A 17,927-nucleotide genomic window follows, 5' to 3' on the forward strand; every position below is an offset into this window, starting at 1 on the left:
CTATTTACACGTATAAAACAGATAAAATATTCTCCTTGCATTGATTTGTGGATGACTTTATCTTCGATCACACTCACACGTATATAATATTACTATTTACGCTAGTAAACTCAACAATTGGTCATCATAAGAAATTTAGAACCATACTTTCTTATTTAATACTTACTGTATTTAATATTAAAAGGATATTTAAAAAAATACGTTGTAACTTGTGAGGATATACTATAACCAAACTCTTTTGATTGTAGTGTAACATAAGTTTAAGAACTTGACTATATTAAAATAAAATTTACAAATCCATCTGTCAACAATCTTCTGTTTTGATTATAGGATATTTGCTACCTTAAAATGAAAGTCTCTATCTATAAATAGCTGATATTTCCCCACATTTCACAACAGCAAAGAATAAAAATAAAAGTCACTCATTAAAAGAGAGCAAGAGAAACCTCTTCAACACCCTTTGCAACACAAAGAACACTGATCATATCTTCAAACACTTTCTTAGTTCATTGAAGAACAACCTTTTCATTTCTCTATATATCATGGTTAAGACAGAGAACAAGATCCACACCACTCAACAATCAAAGCCAATGCAATCTTTATCTTCACCACCATCATCAAATGACAATAAGAAGAAGTACAGGGGGGTCAGAATGAGGAGCTGGGGATCATGGGTCTCAGAAATTAGAGCACCAAGCCAGAAAACAAGAATATGGTTAGGATCTTATTCAAATGCTGAGGCAGCAGCAAGAGCTTATGATGCTGCACTTTTATGCCTTAAAGGCTCTTCAGCAAACCTAAACTTCCCTTTAACTTCTTCACATTACATTCCTCAAGAAAACACTGTTATGTCTCCAAAATCAATCCAAAAAGTAGCTGCAGCTGCTGCTAACAGTTTCTTGAACAGTGCTAATAGTAATAGCATTACTCCACCTTCTCATCCTATTGCTTCAACTTCATCATCATTGGTCTCATCACCTTCCTCTCCTTCTCATCGAATAGATGATGATTTCTCAGTACTCTCATCATTTGAGCCATACAGTAGCTGTGATCAAACACATGAGTCAATGGCTATGATGGATTCTTGGTATGGTTTTAATGGGTATGTTGATCAAATGCTAACTGGGGCATTATTTGATATTGGTTCAACTCAGCTGCTTGATGATCTGTATGAAGAAAGCGACATTCGTTTGTGGAACTTCTGCTGAGAGAAACTCAAGCCAATTCATATTATTTTTTTGTTCTCATAAATTCATCTATATTTGTTTGTCTCCAGTGTTATTACATGAAGATATTACTGACTGTGACCAAATTAAGAATTATATACTGTATGTTACTTATAGTGGATATTAGAAGAAGAAATTCATGTAGAGATAAGACAATTTTTGGTCTTTCTCATAAGGATTTTCTACATATGTCAGATTATATCTGTATTATTATTGTTTATGCAAAATGTGTTCTATCAATTTTATAAAGAGTTTAAGATCTATGCAGTGTAAAAAAATTTATATTGTTGGCATATGATTTATATTATTTTTGTTTGAGAGTCAATAATAATTAATATATGAATGGTGAATAATTTGCAGACAGTATAAAAAATATTTATACTTTTCTCATGTGTGTTACATGTTATTTATAAAGTGAGAAAAAAGCATATGGTCATTAATAAGGAACTAATATTTTTTGGTGTGTGAATGTTCTATCAACAAGTTTTGCTTTCATGAATTGAATTTTTGATCTTTGGGTGTGTGAATGTTCTATCAACGAGTTTTGCTTTTATGAATTGAATTTTTGATCTTTCCGAGATCTAACGAAGTCTTATACTACTAAATCAACATCTTGTTGGTATATATATATATATGGTGAAATATAATCAATTCCTTTTGAACGGAAGTTTGGTATTTATACTATATAGTTACTGAGAAACTTAGTTGGGAATAAAACCTGATTACTTTATGTATTATGCAAAAATGGATTTAATAGCCTATTTATGATAACTATTTTCCCCTCTCCCATCCAAGGTTTTGGGTTTGAAATGGGCAAGGGCATGGTGTCCCATTCTCATTAGTTCCATTTACATTGCATCTGGCCTCAACAATGTTCCCTCCAAGGGCTATGTTTTTCTCAGAATAATGCTTTGGCTTTTACTTGTTCATAGATAAGCTGAAACAAGTGCAGAGGATAAACCCATTCCTTTGAGTCTTTGACTATACTGTAGAGTCAGCGGAACTGTGCTTCTGTGCATGTACATTCTAATGCCTATATAGTATTCATGTCCCTACTTCAAGAATTTAATTCTAACATGCATTTTTATTTTATGCACATGAAAATCATATAAGTAGATAGACCTTTCTAAAATTGATATAACTAGATGACAATTTTATTGTTGCATTTTGAGACACAGCATGTGAGCTCATATCGTCAATCAAATACGAATTAATCATATATCTATTTAAATTATTGGTGCTTTTTGTTTTTTATTGACGAGGGATTGCCTTGCTTATTGAAATTATACCAAAAAATGTGGCATTTTCTGCATATTAGTCCCCTTTGGAAGTATACTAATACTTTTATTTTATTTTCTGAGCATACCAATTTATGCTAAGACTGGTAACAAGATGGAATTATTGTTGTTCCTAATTACTCCATCCATTTCATATTTTTTATGTTTAATATTATACACACGTTTAAGAAATTATTAATAAATGATGCACAAAATTTGGTTTTAATTTAACTAAAATACCTCCACTTAATTTGTATCGATGTATGGAGAAATAAATTTGTGGAAATTATATTGAAGAGAGTGGAAAATATGAGATGAATATGAGAAGTCTTAAATAAGAATAAAGTTGCAACAATACAATATCATATATTAAACATTATTAAATCATATGAAACGTGTTTTATAAAAATATTCATATTCCCTCCTCAGCCTTCAGTATTTTACAAAAACACAATTTGGTCTAAAATAAAACGTGTTGACCGTCAGGACCTGGTTCCATTTCAATGACTGGCCAGAAATTCTAACAACCCAAAGACAAAGTTAAACTTAATTAGGAGTAAAAATTATTAATTTAATCCCTAAAATTAGTATCATGAATTAATTTGGTTCTTAGTTTAATGAAAGAAATTTTAGTTCCTGATTTTGAAAGCTGTCAGACACTTGGAGACTGCATTTGTTTAGGATTTTTTATACCTCAATGAGTATGGTATCTTTTAACCCTTAAAAAAGTAAATCCAAAATGAAATGTTATTAGATTGAATTAGCGGATTGAACTCAATTCTAGATCCATAATCTAAGTTTTTGATAAACTATTACAAAATTGATATTGATTAAAAGTGATTTTACGATCAAATGACTTATATTTATATTTTTTTCTTGAAAATGATTTTTTGATAAAATAAACATCACTTGAAATCCATTTTGCAAAATTGTCGCACTCATACTATTTTTTTTATCAATGACATCTCCTTACTTTTTTGGATAAAAAATTAATCTTTTTGGATTTGTGACTGCTCTCCTAAAAATCGAACCTTTGATATTTTGATCATCCTTAGAATTTAATCGGAGTTTTAAATTTGATATCCCACCAGCCTTAAGTTTTGTAATCATGATCCAAAGATACATGGAGTTTCTTATGTTGTGTTGCTGTATAACATCGGGCTTCCATCATTGGAAAAGCAAAGTCCAAAAGAAAACCAATGTGGGCTGTTTGTAGTTGTAATTGCAGACCACACCCAATTTTGAAGGCCTTCGTACCGTGGGTAATAATGAACAACGTTACTGTCCTATTTGCTGTAGCAATCCGATTAAAAAATAGTATTTTATTAAAAGGAAAAATTAAACATAAATTAATTACTTATTAGAATTTGATTAGCTAAATATATTTGTTCCACTTCACAAAAAATAAGAAGCACTTTGGAGCTCCAATTTTCTAACCCAAGTTGTGCAATCTCTGCGGTGCAGATCTTCTCGTACTACTGTTTTCAACATCATGGGTTTTTCAAAGGAACAGCTTCTTGCGCGCTTAAAGGTTCTCTCTTTCACCCTCCTACCTTATTCATATTCAATTTCATTGCTTTATTTTCATCTGGGTCTTCTTCGTTTTCCCATTTTTGAATTGTTAACCTCAATGCTCAATAACTGCACTTTTTGTTTGTCATTGTGATTCAACTATATTCCATTAACAAAATTGTCTCTTACTAATTGGCGTGAGTTTGTTTATTAGGAGCTTCAAATTGAATTTTCCCAGTATGAACATCCAGTTATTTTGACAGTTGAAGCTGGGGTAAGAAACCTTTAGAAAATGAAGATTGTATTGTGGATGTTACTATGTTGTGGTTCATGTGTTTTATTTTGATGAATATGTTTCCAATTTTCCTACAGGAAAAGTATGTTGGACATTTAAAGGGTGGGAAGTGTAAAAATTTATTTTTGAAGGTAAAGTGTTTTTATAATTTAAGGCAGAATGCACCATTCTGTTGTTCATGTAAGTGCATGCCCTGATTATTTTGATTTTTCAGGACAAGAAACAAAGGTTTTATATTTTTTCTGCTTTAGCTGAGACCAAAGTAGATCTGAAGGGTAAGTATACTTTCATAAGCCTAACATGAATTTGTTGACTACTTGATTTCTTGTTTGCCCTTAATTTTATGTGTATTGATGATATTTATTTGTTTCTTCAAAACTGAGTAGTGTTATCTCAGCGACTCGGTTTAGGAAAGGGAGGTTTGAGAATGGCACCTGAAGAGGCTTTAGGTGAAATACTTCAGGTTTGTCTATGCCTTTGTTCTATCCTTGACCTTCATTTCTCTGTCTTTGTTTTATTTTTTCGGAAGTTATTTCTATCTTTCTTTACCTTGTTTAAGAAGCTGTCTTTAACCATTAGTATTATTTTTTGGTCAGCAAAGTAAATTTATTGAAAGCCTAACTGTATCGTTGCACACTTTACGATGTCACTTGTTGCTATCCAGTATATAGTGTATTATGAAACTAGTTCTTGTTTAGGCATTCTTTGACCGAGTTAATCCCAGATATGGTTGTGCCTACCTTGGTTATAGGAGCCATGTCATAGTTTAATATTTTGGCAGTATTATTTACTAAGATGATTGAAATTATCATTCTTATTCAGTGTCCTTGTTTTTTCTTACTCACAAGGTGCCTTTGGGTTGTGTCACTCCATTTGCGGTAGTGAATGAATCAGCACGGTATGCATATGTTACTATTCTTTTTTTCCGACTTATGATGTATCTCATATTTTTTCTTGGTAAATGTTGATGGTGCTATTAATCAAATACCTCGTTTTGGACTTATTTTATAACTGACATTGATCAAGTTTTTCATTATGTGGGATACAAAATGAAAAGTTATGCAAACAAAAAAGGAGAAGGATACAAAATGAAGATAGTTTGTTTTGAAATCCATGAGTAGCTGTTTTTCTTAAGGGCTCTCGTTTTATTCTTTAGCCATACTTAGATATCTACTAGTTTTCTTAAAAAAAAATTTCCTATTTAAAAAAAGCCTACTAATTTATCATTTATCATTGATGCTTTTTCCATCAGCTGGAAAATGACCTTCACTTGAATGATGAACTGGAACCTGCGGAAAGATTAGCAATGTCAATATCTTAGCAAAACTTTCTTAAATAAATGATAACGCATTGGCATGTTGAAAATTGAAGGATCATATGCTTATTAGGGTGTTGCGAACAATGTTAAGACTGAAATAGCCAACATACTTCGAGTGAACTAATTTCTGTGTTTCATGTGTTACACCTTTCCCTTTCTTAAGAGATGTTTCACTGTTATTGGACCAAGGGTTGAAGACTCAGGAGGTGTGCTTATTCCATCCACTGTCAAATGACATGACAATATGTAAGTGAGAAGTATCTCTTATGAAGAAGAAAAGCTATAGCACATTCTTAACTAACTATTAAATTTTACAATATAAGGATTTGGAAGAATAAGATATCAGTGGACTCTGAATTATAACTAAGTAACCTTAATGTTGCCAAATCTCTTCTTTTGGTGTTCTATTTTTTTGGTACATTTATGTTACAATTTTATGGATAACAGTAGTGCTTTATTTGTTGAAGATTCCATGAAGTAACCTCAATCCCAGTTGTAATGTAGTTAATCCAGTTATGATTATGGAATAAATATTGATTGAAGACTTGGATTATGATTCCTTAGACTGTAATTGAAAAAAATAAATAATGAAGAAAGTTTGCAAGACGGAGCTGCCATTCTGGATAATAGTAATCACATCTTAACTTATAGCTTTTGTGTATGATAACCATATATATCTTCACTATATTGAATGATTTAATATTTTCTAGACAATTAATGCATTACTTTTTCATTAATATTTTTGTTATTTAGTCATAGGAGGATTAGTAGGTGGATGATGTTGGAGGATATCACAAAAATGTAAACTCTATAGTCTTTTGTAGCCTGCAAACACGCTTGAACTTATATTTTGATGAAAGACATCAGTGTTTTGTTCATTTTCACTTGTGCTTAACAAGAGTAATTAGATTCCATCATGGTTTGATACACTACACTGGTCATTAAATTAGTTACAATCCAATCATTTACATACGTGCAGCTCTAAATGCTCGTGAACTTGAAGTTTTTCTGAAGTCAATAGGAAGGGATCCTGTATATGTTGATTTTGAGGTAAGTAAATCTATGACACCTCTTGTCCTTTTTTGTATCTAGTAACCTATTACTCATTGTTGGTCATCATATGTCTTCTTTATCCTCTTGCAGGCTAATCCTACAGTGGGGAAAGATCAACCCCCTGATCTAGCTGCACTAGTTCCATCCAGCTCAATTGTTTTGCCCGATCTACTAGAAAAACAGCCTTCATCACAAGTACCGACAAACGTAAACCATACTTCTGTGGATAATAAGTCCAAGACGATTTCAGGTAAAAGTTCTATCAACTGTGATATTCAAGTTTCATTTATGTATTATGCCACTATTATCTGCATGCTTGAAAACAGTACCTATTTTTGGTTCAGTACTGTCTGCTTTTCTACTAAAATAGTATTCACTGAGAGAATCATGCACCTTTGTCTTCATTTTTAAAACATGGTCTACTTGATTATAACACAACTGTCTTATTTTTGCTTTCTCATCCCAAATGCAAGAAATCTTGTGTGAAATAAGATATTACCTTAGAAAACCAGTGGAGATCTATCATACGAAATGGCAGAAAATAAATAGAGATGTAAGCCATAAGATCCAAGCCGGGTGGATGAGATGTATAGGGTGGGAGGCACACTTGACTATGAATCTTGGATTGAAACAGTAAATTTTGATCCTACATTGTCCCCATACTTGTACCTTAAAGAACCTAGTTATTTTATAAAGAAGTGACTGTCTTGTTAACATGTAAATATTTCTGATGCAGCAAAAGTTTCCAAGCCATCCATTAGTGAAAAAAGTACCGAAGAGAAACATGTCAACAAAGGTCAATCACCAAGCAACTCTATAGATATTGGGCTATCAGTGGATGAAATATTGCATAAAGCATCAGAATTATTGCTTTCAGAGGTTAAAAAAACCTATAATTTCTTTCAATTTTGATTTTTTGCTATGCTTTCTGCATCTCTTACCCACCAATTATGATCATGCAGATCAATGAAGAAGCTATAAAGCAACATGGAGAGCATCTGGGTACTGTGGTATTTGACAATCTACGGAAAGGTCTCAGCTCTGATTTGAAAGACCTTGCTGTAAGTATATGATGATGATGATGCTCGTCGATTAAATTAAATTGGAGAATCTGTTTCTTGCAATAATTAGCATTCATTATTAATAAATCTTTTATCATTTGAAAATTGATGCAGATGATAATTAAAAATACAGCATATACAGAAGGGTTTCATGCTGGTATTCACCATCAGCCTAGACGCTTGTGAAGTATCACAGTGATTTGAGATTGTCCAACATGAAAATAAAAGGGAGCAAAACTTGATTGTAATTGTTCAATTTTTCATTTATGATCATACTATATATTGATTGAACATTCATATGGGAAAGTGTCTGGTACTGCAATAGATATTTTGCACAAATTGGATTAACAAAATATCTTTGATCTTTATTCTGTGTATCTTCAATATTGTCACATAATGCAGTTGCATGGATCTTTATATATATATTACGTATAGAGATTTATAAATGCCTTGTGATTGAAATAAATATCTTGTAGGACATAAATAATTGAAACTGAAACTATACATAAAGGCCTCAATGCACATTCCTTAAAAAATCATTTCAAGTGCATATGATTTTTGTTCGTACATGTTATGAGGGTCCATATAAAATATGATTTGAGAAAGAAAAAAATGTATGCACAGAATGAGAATGAGATTGCATTATCCACCATTTATATTTAATTGTACTTTTAAAAAAAGTAATCCAAATGAATAGTTGATGTAATAAATGTCTATAAATCTTTACGCTAACAGTGTATAGATATTACATTCATATAATTTCTCGAGCTACATAAAAACCATACAAAAATCAAAGCTACCCCACACTTTCCCCTATATCATAAACAAACAAACTAAAATTTCAAGTGCCTACCAAGTGGAATGGAATAATAGAAAGAACAGACGAAAGTAACAAGAAAACGTCATGGATAAGAGAATCATTCACATGCAGTTTCAATGCAAAAGTGCTGAAAATAAACCACTGAACCCACCCTAATAAAAAGTTGTGACATCTTCCCTTAAGACATGTCAATTTAGCAAAATCTCTTTGAATAAATGGCCTTTGTATTCGTCTATAAAACACCACTCACCCACCACACCACAGTGTCATGTGTTCTTGTGCCTACTGCTTAAACAAAGTAGTAGAATAAAAATGAAAGTAGAAAGAATATTCCTCATGTTACATGACTAGATGCAAGAGCATCACATGGATTCTTATTACAAATATAATGCTATTATAATGTTCATATGTATTTAAGTTTCCCATCCCTTGTAATTTCTATTTCAATCTAATCCATGTGATGGTGGTTTGTCTCATAGTAACATGTTGAACAACATGCAAGTGTGCAACCTTTTTTACATAAAAACAAGCAAACTTATTTTTAGTGATGTTTGTTAGCATTAACTCGAGTGTAATGTCTATCTAATATCAATGTAAAGATTTATACATACTCACTACATCTTTCATCATTCATTTGTATTATTTTTTTATATCAAACTCATGCAATGTTAGTATATGCATTTTTTTTCATCTTAACTCTTTATTAGGAGTTGTTGGCCAAAATTGGAGAGTCTCACATAACTTATTACCCTCTTTATGTTCATTCCCGTCAATAGTTTAGGTGTAATCTCAGTATGGGCTTTCAGCCAAGCTTACCCCATGATTTGCTTTTTCACCTAATCTCATTCTCAATTTCCTCATTGGTTAACAAAGAAGTTATGCATGCACGGATCTTAAGTTGCTATCTACATTGTGTTATCATAATTTTACATGGGTTGAAAATAAATACTTCTTAAAATGGCCCTAATATAAACTCTTTCACTAAAAGGAAGAGCCAAGCTATTCAAAGGTAGAACGAGAGAGGTTTGATTTATGATGTTTTTTCAACCTTTTATACTAGATAATTTAGTATCCTTATGCATGAAGATAATGAATTTACTCGTTGTGGTCGAACTCTTTTATGGATTTCTGACCACACTCTCCATAAGACCTCTTATCTTTTCCTTCTTTGAACTCGGACTACCGAAGAGGGGACCTAGAAAAAAGTAGCGGCAATAACTGGATTTATTCAAGGAGACTAAAAATAAGAAGTAGAATCAAGCATGCAAATTTTCTCCTTTGATTCCCCAACCTCATTCCACAAGCAAGGAAGACCATTTTCAAGATTTAAACTCGCAATTCTGAAGTCACAAGGCAACAATTTTGTTGTTGCGAAAAAGTTCACCCTCTCCTTTGATCAAGAAAAGTACTTCTGAAAATACATCTTTCACTTATATACTTGGTTTATGTACAAGTTATACTATGGTTAAAAAAATTACAAACATCAAAACATACTCTTCAACCTCCAATAAGCTTTTTGCTAACTGGGGTGACATCTTCAAAGTACTAAAAATTAGCAAAATTTACATTTCCAAACAAAAGCTAGCATCTAAGCTCTTCAACTAATTTACATTTCCACCCACCCTGTTCTGAACAGCTTTCACAGCAGCAACTTTAGCGGCAGTTGAAGCCCTATTGGCAGCTATTACTGCTCTGTTTACCTGATCATCCTTCCGGCGAAGGTTTATAGCATTCTCTGCTGTTTTCCTTGCAGCCTGCAATTCAACCACCCAAAGAGAAAATACAAGAATGAGATCAAAATTACCATTTCTTAAAGGAATTATGGTATGTGATATTAAAAAGTTAAGGCAAGAATATGTAAATGAGAATGACAAATACCTGAACTGTGCTATGTATAGCATCAGTCAGTGGTGGTAGAGAGTGCTTGAGGTTGCCAGCATCCCATTCACCGCATCTTCGCTCACCATTTCGAAAAATATAAACAGCATAACCTTGCCTACGGCCTTCATGCCATGCTCCCTCATAACGGTGGCCATTGGCAAAGTGGTAAACCCCAAACCCATGTATTTTGTCTCCAAAATACTCTCCAGCATATCTATCTCCATTTCTGCATCAAATTGTAACATACAGTGAGTTTCTTTGGTAAAAGTAACTTCAAGAACTAAATATACTCTACTGTAGCTTTCCATGTAATAAATTACTTGAAGAAAAAATTCTCAATACTAGTATACCACCATCACTATGGCAAACCAGTCAATACACATTAACTAGGACTTGAAAAGACGGCAACTTATCATTGAACTTGTTGACAAACTATGCAATATCGTTGAAAAAAGAGACAGAACTATACTTTTTATGCCAGAAAATTCAGCAACTATGACATAAAATTTGACTTCAAATGCATAACTAGTTGCATACTTGCATTGACATGTAATGCATAAGAGGATGAAAAACTGAAATTTAGCCCTTCAAGTTCTACATAGATATGCTGCCTATATTAAGAATCCAAGAGATTACAAACTCGAAAATGATTATTTGTGAGACTGTTACAGATCTAAAGAAAACCCATCCAGCAAGAAAATATAGATCTTTGTAGCAAATCACCATGACAAATTAACTACCAAAGATTCAATCGCAACATCAGAAAAACATCAAAAAAAGTAACAACGAAAACCACTGTTCCATCACCATGCCTAAAAAATTGCACCACCCTAAAACACCAATGTTAAAAACATTAATAAAATAACAAAATTAACAAAACAAAGCCAGCAAATAAAATGAAATAAAAATCACCTACAATTTAAAAAACTCAGAACCACTTTTCATAAACAAATCAAACTCACCTAAAATGATAACATCCAAGTCCATGCTTGACCCCAAAATTAAACTCCCCAATATAACAGCTAGCATCAGAACAATTCTGCACTCCAAAACCATGGCTTTGCCCATTCAACCATTCCCCAGCATAAGAATCACCAGTATAGAACCTATAAACCCCATAACCATGCCTCAACCCTTGTCTATATTGACCCTTATAGCGACTCCCCCTTGCCCAGCTTTCAATTCCATATCCATCATATTTCCCATCAACCCAATCACCTTCATATCTTCCACTCACAGAATAGTGATAAACACCACTCCCATTACACTTCCCTCTATGAAACTCCCCTTCGTAAAAATCACCATTGCTGTAGAACTCAACCCCTTCTTTCTCAATTCGATTATCATTTAATAACTTCTCTTTTTCTTCATCCTCCACTTCGCTCTTTTCACTTTCAGCCGAATCACCGATATACCACTTCACTGGTTTTATGGTGTTGCCACCTTTTGAATAACAACCGCGCCTTTTCAGGTTCATGTCCCATGAGTGCTTTAATACCAAGATGGTTTTTTGAATCATGCCCTTGTTTTTGTTACCGAAGTAAAGTACCACGGCTATGAAGATAAGCACTAGCAACATGTTTTCTGAAGTGGGTATCTCTTCGGAGACTCCTATGTAGAAAAGGTAGAAGATGAAAAAACAGAAGCTGAAGAAGAAGGATCCTATGTAGAAAAAGTAGAAGATGAAAAAGTTCGAACCGGGTTTGTGGTTCGTATATGCTTATTCTTCTTGTTGTTGTTTTTTCTGCTCGTCCTTCTTCTAGTCTTGAAGTTCTTCTGCTTCGCGGTGAGAAGAGATTATGAAGTCAATGGAGGATCGATAACAAAGGAGAGAGGACTCAGTTCGAATGAGTTTAGTTTAGCTCTTCTTCTTCGAAGTTTCCGTTTTTTTGTTGATGGTGGTGGTGGTGGTGGTGGCGGGACCCAGAAAACAGAAGATTCTTCAGTTTACGAACTTCTTCCCTTACCTGTAACGAGAGATAGTTACCACGACGGTTCTATACGGTGGCGCCGGAAACATCTCATGCGGCGCAAGGTGGCAGTAGTAACCAGTAACTAAAGTTCTATTCTATCAGAAAAAAGGAACAGTGAGAAACATAGAAGGTTGTTTTGTTTTTATTTTAAGATCGAAGTGAAAGAAGAAAATAAGGAAGATGCGGATGAAGTTTATATTATTTATTATTAATTTATATTATTTTTGTTCAAGTGTTAATAATAATTAACATATAAATAGTAAATGATAGATAATATATTGATAATGTAAACAACATCTACAATATTAATATATACATGTTAAATATGTTATTTATATACAATTGATATATCATCAATAATCCATCTATCTTTCTATAAGAGTGATAATAATAATAATATGAATGAATGATCCAGTAATTATAATTTGTATTATAGTTTGTAACAAAGGTATCAAACAAGTAATTGTGATATTTGTCCTCTCAAACAAGTATCTTTCTAGGGGATTCGATCAGAGAGTGATGTAGACTGTTGGATGAAGATCACAAGGTGTATTTTGATTAGGGATTCGTGGCAGTTTGATCATGGAGACGAGGGAAAATATGGATCACACTTTCTATTTTCGATTTTATGTTTTATAATTTATTAGTTTAGATAGGAAAAATCTTACCATCTCACATTCTGACTAGTTCACTTGTGGATCTTATTACTTGTCCATGCTCTAGTCATTGGCTATCCATTTATTCTTCATCCATTGCTTGAGAAAGACATTCATTGTATACGAATGGTTTAGTGTTTAGTGATTATAACAATCACTAACAACAGCTTTATTATCAACAATTAGGGTCACCTATATAGATTGAATAATAACATATATTATATCATAAAGATAAATCATTGATCTCTAATATTTTATAATCGTTTTGTTATGCTTGCAATTTTTCTTGATCTCACTCTACATCTAGAAATTGAACTAATAACTATTTGATCTACTTGTCTTATCCGGTCTTCTAAAAGTCTCATCCACACATGTCTTAGTGTAAGAATTGATTCTATGATTTTTTACCTTACAATATTAAGTTCCATATAACATTATTAATCGCATATTCATGCAATAATATTTCTCCTTAAGTTTGGAAGAGATATGTGTATCACATATGACACTTGAAGCATCCACCATTTCATTCACTCATGCTTGAATCGTATGGTTTACATATGCCAAATTTTCATGTCATGTTATATGATTAACCAAAAATACTTAAACATAATGACATGTCTTCAATCTTTATCTCTAGAGTATGATTTCTCTTATTAAACTTATAATCCATATACTTCATATTACTTTGACTCAAACGAAAGTCACATGCTTTTATATATTGTCTTCACATTTCTAGCTTTTTATTTAATATCCCTATCGATTCTCTAACTAAGATAATATCATCTAAAAATAACATGCACTATAATATCAATTCTTGAATATTCTCAATAAGTACATCTAAAAACATCTTAAATAGGTCAGAGCTCAATATTAACATTTGGTGTAATTTTACATTGTTCATGACCCATTATACATATATTTGATTCTTCAATGTTAACAATCTAATCTTCTTTCTTAGGCTTTCCACTATACATCTTTAAACACTACCACATTGACAATTTACAAGTTTGATACTTGAACCGATAGACATGCAAACTACCTTTCGAATCTAAATGAAAATACTACTTATTGTTTCACATATATATTACTGATAATAAAAAGTTGAAAATAAGCTTTCAAATATTTCTTTATTGGTCATCAATTTCAAATCTCATAAATAAGTCTTACTTTTATGGGGATAATAATACTACCCATACTAGTATAAGATCTATTTGTGAATTAGATTTTAATGATTTAATAAAACTATTTCAAAATTATCACAAGTACATGCCATAATTCTAAATTTATATATTTTTTTTCTATTCATCCCTTAACAAAACTCAACTCATACTTAAAAATTTGAAGCCTTTTACTTTGAGAAGAAGAAAAAACATTGTGGCAGAGAATTTACAAACAACTAGGAGGCGCTGACTCATCTTTAAAATAATCTAAACAACTGAAATGCAAGTTTATTTCTTCTTCTACAGATCCTCCAATACTTCCCACTCTGTGTCTGAAAGGAGCATAAACCCAATTATCAGTTCTACTCACAACTCAAAACGCTTTCAATTTTTCTGCAAAACCCATCTCAAGGAAATGTGAAGCATCTCCAAGATTGTTCTGTTTCCAAGTCAGTTTCTCTTATTTATTTTCCTCTTTTCTTTTATTTTATTTTAACTATCTCCATTGGTCATGTTTTTTTTTTAATATTTCCCGTAATTTATAACTTTGTTAATAAAAATCAAATCGAATTTTAGAGGTAGTTAGAGCACCTGCACAAAATGAAGGTTGAGTGTGTAAATTAGTCTCCTTTTTGCCTCATTGTAAATGGGTCGATGAGATGGAATGTTATAGGAATAGGTCCTCAATGACTTATTGCACATGACATTGGAAACCCCTATGTTGTAGGAGAAAAGATGTATACATATACTGTATAAGAGTTTTTTACATCGTTACTGTATGATCTTTTATGTCCAGATAGAATTATGTATAAACCGTTCGTTGCAGTGATATTACACTCTTCTTTTATTCCATTGGTTATTGAAATAGTTATTGATTTTGTGTAATGGTCCACCTATTCCTCCCAATTTTGGAGCATCATGCATGTAGGAGCATTTAATTGTTTGGACTTTGGAGTGCCTTGAATACATACGAACCAGGATCTTAACTCCTTGAATATTGGTATCTTGATGAGTTGCAATACACTCCCAGTGTAAAAGATTTTCAGTCATCCAATCATGTATTGCAATGTCATTAAAAATATTTGACCCATGAATTACCTCAAAAGTTACACATTTATTATGTGTGATTGGTTGACAGTGTAAAAATCTTTAACATCGACAGTGTATCAAAATTAAGCACCATGACTATTTAAAGTTTTCACAAACGATTTTCAATTGGAGTGAGGTTGCTACCTCTTCTCTTTAGTGTGGATCAATAAAATGCTTTTAATCGGTTCAGCTTGACATGGTTGTTGAAAGTTCACCATTCCTGGTAAATTTGTTTCCTTCATTCTTTGTGTGGGAGTGTTTGATTTTCGATGTTCCAACAAGGGATGCAAGAATGATAAAAAACCCTTTTCAAGCATAGACTCATTTGGGATAGAGTTGCTTATTTATCATTGATATGGTGTTCAACTGATGGCCTCTTTAGAGGTCTCTTGTTGTTAAGTATGCAGAGAGATTGACATATTTTGGTGCAAATATTCTTCTTTATATTTTATCAGAAAATAAAACTGTTTCTTTTAGTCGTTTCCTTAATTTTAAAAGTGCATTTTCAGGAAGTACATATGGTGTCCCTGAGCCTCCCTTTGGTAGAGGAGAGTTAGAGGGGAGAGAAAAGGGTGAGAGAGAGATTAAAGAGAAAATGCAAATTTCTCTTGTTTGGTTTAGAAGAGAGAAAGAGAGGAGAGACTAAAAAGTACGTGGGTCCCACACAAAAAACTTTCTCTCCTCCTTTGGTGAGAAAGTGGGAGGAGATGAAATTTTTGCATGCAATAACATAAATGCCCTTTAATTTTTCTCTACTTTTTAGTTTTAAATATTATTAGGGACATTTTTGTCATTTGAATCATAACATCATCTCTCTTTTCATTTTCTATTCAACCAAACAAAAGAGAAATATCATTTTCTATTCAACCAAACAAAAGAGAAAGAGAACAAAATATCACTTTCTATTCATTTTCTCTCATTCTTCTCCTGTACCAACATCACTAAAATCTACTTTATTTCTCCTCTTTCTCTTTCTCACCTCTTTCTCTCTTCTTATTTTCTCTTGTGTAACCAAATAAAGCATAAGTGTGTCACTTCATGTGTCACCGCTTGTTATTATGATTGGTTGAAAAAATATATTTAAATTAAAATTTTAATAATTAATTATTTTTCTGACCAATCATAAACAGTTACATATTAAATGGTACACTTTTATGAGACATCATATGTTCACCCTATTTTCATGTAAATTTTGTTTTCATGTTTTCTAACAACACCGCCCAAACCTTAATCTAGTTTATTTTCATGCTTTCGAAAGAGATATTTTTTTAGATGTTACTGAACAAAAAGTATTCAGTGCATTGGGCACTTGGGTATTTTCAGTTGCAGGAGCATTGCTGGCAATTCCAGTGGGGATAAAGCGCAAATCTCTGGCACCTCTTGTATTTTTTGGCACCACTGGTACCATGCTGGATATCATTATGGGAATTACTGCTTGTGAAAGAGAGCATGCAGAGCGCCAAATGAAGCTACTTGAAGCCCAAAATGCTCCAGCTGAGACTTCTTTGGGTGAAACAGAAATTTATTCATGCCTCTATCTTTCAAGGTTTACAATGTTGTCATATTTGTTTGGAAGATTGTAGCACACTAAATGTGTTTTTTAGGTAACTCATGGTAATATTCTTCTAATCTTTGTTGCCATTTCCCCTCCAGCAGCAGTATTAACAAAAAGCTGGTGAATGAAAAGGATTTACTTGTTTAGTGTATTATCTATGTATTGCCGGTGTAAAAATTAATATATAATTAATACATCATTCATTATTTATTTGTATTACTTTATATGAAAAGTCAATAATTATTAAACATGAATAACAATGTGATGCAGTAATAGTTTATAAAACTTATAAAACATACATTTATTTTTTCCTGTTCCTTGTTACTTTAAATATAGAGATTTGACAAATGTTTCATTCTTTTATTTCCTTTATAATGGCAATGCAAAAAACAGCTCTTTTCAAGACAACTAAAATACCACATGTATTCTTATTGAGTGACAAACCATATGATGAATAATAATTAATTAGAGCAGGGTACTCTGGTTTATTAAGAGGGTATGCTTCTCATATTTTTATCTAATCACATTTTTAACTTGCTCAAGGGGCACTGAAGATATTGTGAGTTTGGATTCTGATTTGTATTCTTTGCTAGTCTAACGTTTCAAACAATATATATGTAAAACAGGATTTTTTAATAAAATAAAATATAAAAATTGCTAATTCAATTACACTATTGTGAATTACAAATTTCTGAAAATACCTCATATTCTTTCCCATTCTTACTCTTCTTGCCTCACACCTCACAGTTATAATCCAAAAATAAATAAATTATCAATATAAGTATTGGTACCCTTCCATAGTTGACAAATAGTTAAACAAAACATTAATCGAATTTAGGTTTCCTCGATTTCAAATACTAGGTTTGGAGTCATGTTTGGCATCGATGATACAAAACTCCACACTTAATTTAAATAATAAATTTCAAATTAAAGATTTATTATATATATATCTACGATACTAAATGATAAAGAAGTCTATTTAAATGATAAAAACAAGGCTAAACCTGAAATCCAAAGACAGTGACTGACACAGCCAACAGTGACAATAATA

At 32.2% G+C, this 17,927-nt stretch overlaps 4 protein-coding genes across 4 annotated transcripts; 3 read left to right on the forward strand and 1 right to left on the reverse strand.

Moving 5' to 3' along the window:
* On the forward strand, positions 400–1,292 carry LOC109356451 (ethylene-responsive transcription factor ERF014-like). The gene has a single exon (XM_019599772.1). It carries the CDS (start codon positions 543–545, stop codon positions 1,206–1,208), a length of 666 nt encoding a protein of 221 aa, XP_019455317.1. The 5' UTR covers positions 400–542; the 3' UTR covers positions 1,209–1,292.
* On the forward strand, positions 3,930–8,110 carry LOC109357366 (prolyl-tRNA synthetase associated domain-containing protein 1-like). The gene is made up of 12 exons (XM_019601290.1): positions 3,930–4,034; positions 4,230–4,289; positions 4,388–4,441; positions 4,525–4,585; positions 4,697–4,773; positions 5,159–5,208; positions 5,792–5,874; positions 6,608–6,678; positions 6,772–6,931; positions 7,418–7,560; positions 7,644–7,742; positions 7,857–8,110. Exons 1-12 carry the CDS (start codon positions 3,996–3,998, stop codon positions 7,926–7,928), a joined length of 969 nt encoding a protein of 322 aa, XP_019456835.1. The 5' UTR covers positions 3,930–3,995; the 3' UTR covers positions 7,929–8,110.
* LOC109357365 (junctophilin-4-like) lies at positions 9,972–12,592 on the reverse strand. The gene is made up of 4 exons (XM_019601289.1): positions 12,162–12,592; positions 11,406–12,058; positions 10,441–10,669; positions 9,972–10,316 (listed from the first exon to the last, which is right to left on the reverse strand). The coding sequence occupies exons 2-4, from the start codon at positions 12,020–12,022 to the stop codon at positions 10,164–10,166; spliced, it is 999 nt and encodes a 332-aa protein (XP_019456834.1). The 5' UTR covers positions 12,023–12,058; positions 12,162–12,592; the 3' UTR covers positions 9,972–10,163.
* Positions 12,126–16,922, forward strand: LOC109356315. Its single transcript, XM_019599642.1, has 4 exons — positions 12,126–12,144; positions 12,207–12,494; positions 14,567–14,681; positions 16,619–16,922. Exons 1-4 carry the CDS (start codon positions 12,126–12,128, stop codon positions 16,902–16,904), a joined length of 708 nt encoding a protein of 235 aa, XP_019455187.1. The 3' UTR covers positions 16,905–16,922.

The sequence above is a fragment of the Lupinus angustifolius genome, chromosome LG09 (assembly GCF_001865875.1).
Source record: "Lupinus angustifolius cultivar Tanjil chromosome LG09, LupAngTanjil_v1.0, whole genome shotgun sequence".
NCBI classification, from domain to species: Eukaryota; Viridiplantae; Streptophyta; class Magnoliopsida; order Fabales; family Fabaceae; genus Lupinus; species Lupinus angustifolius.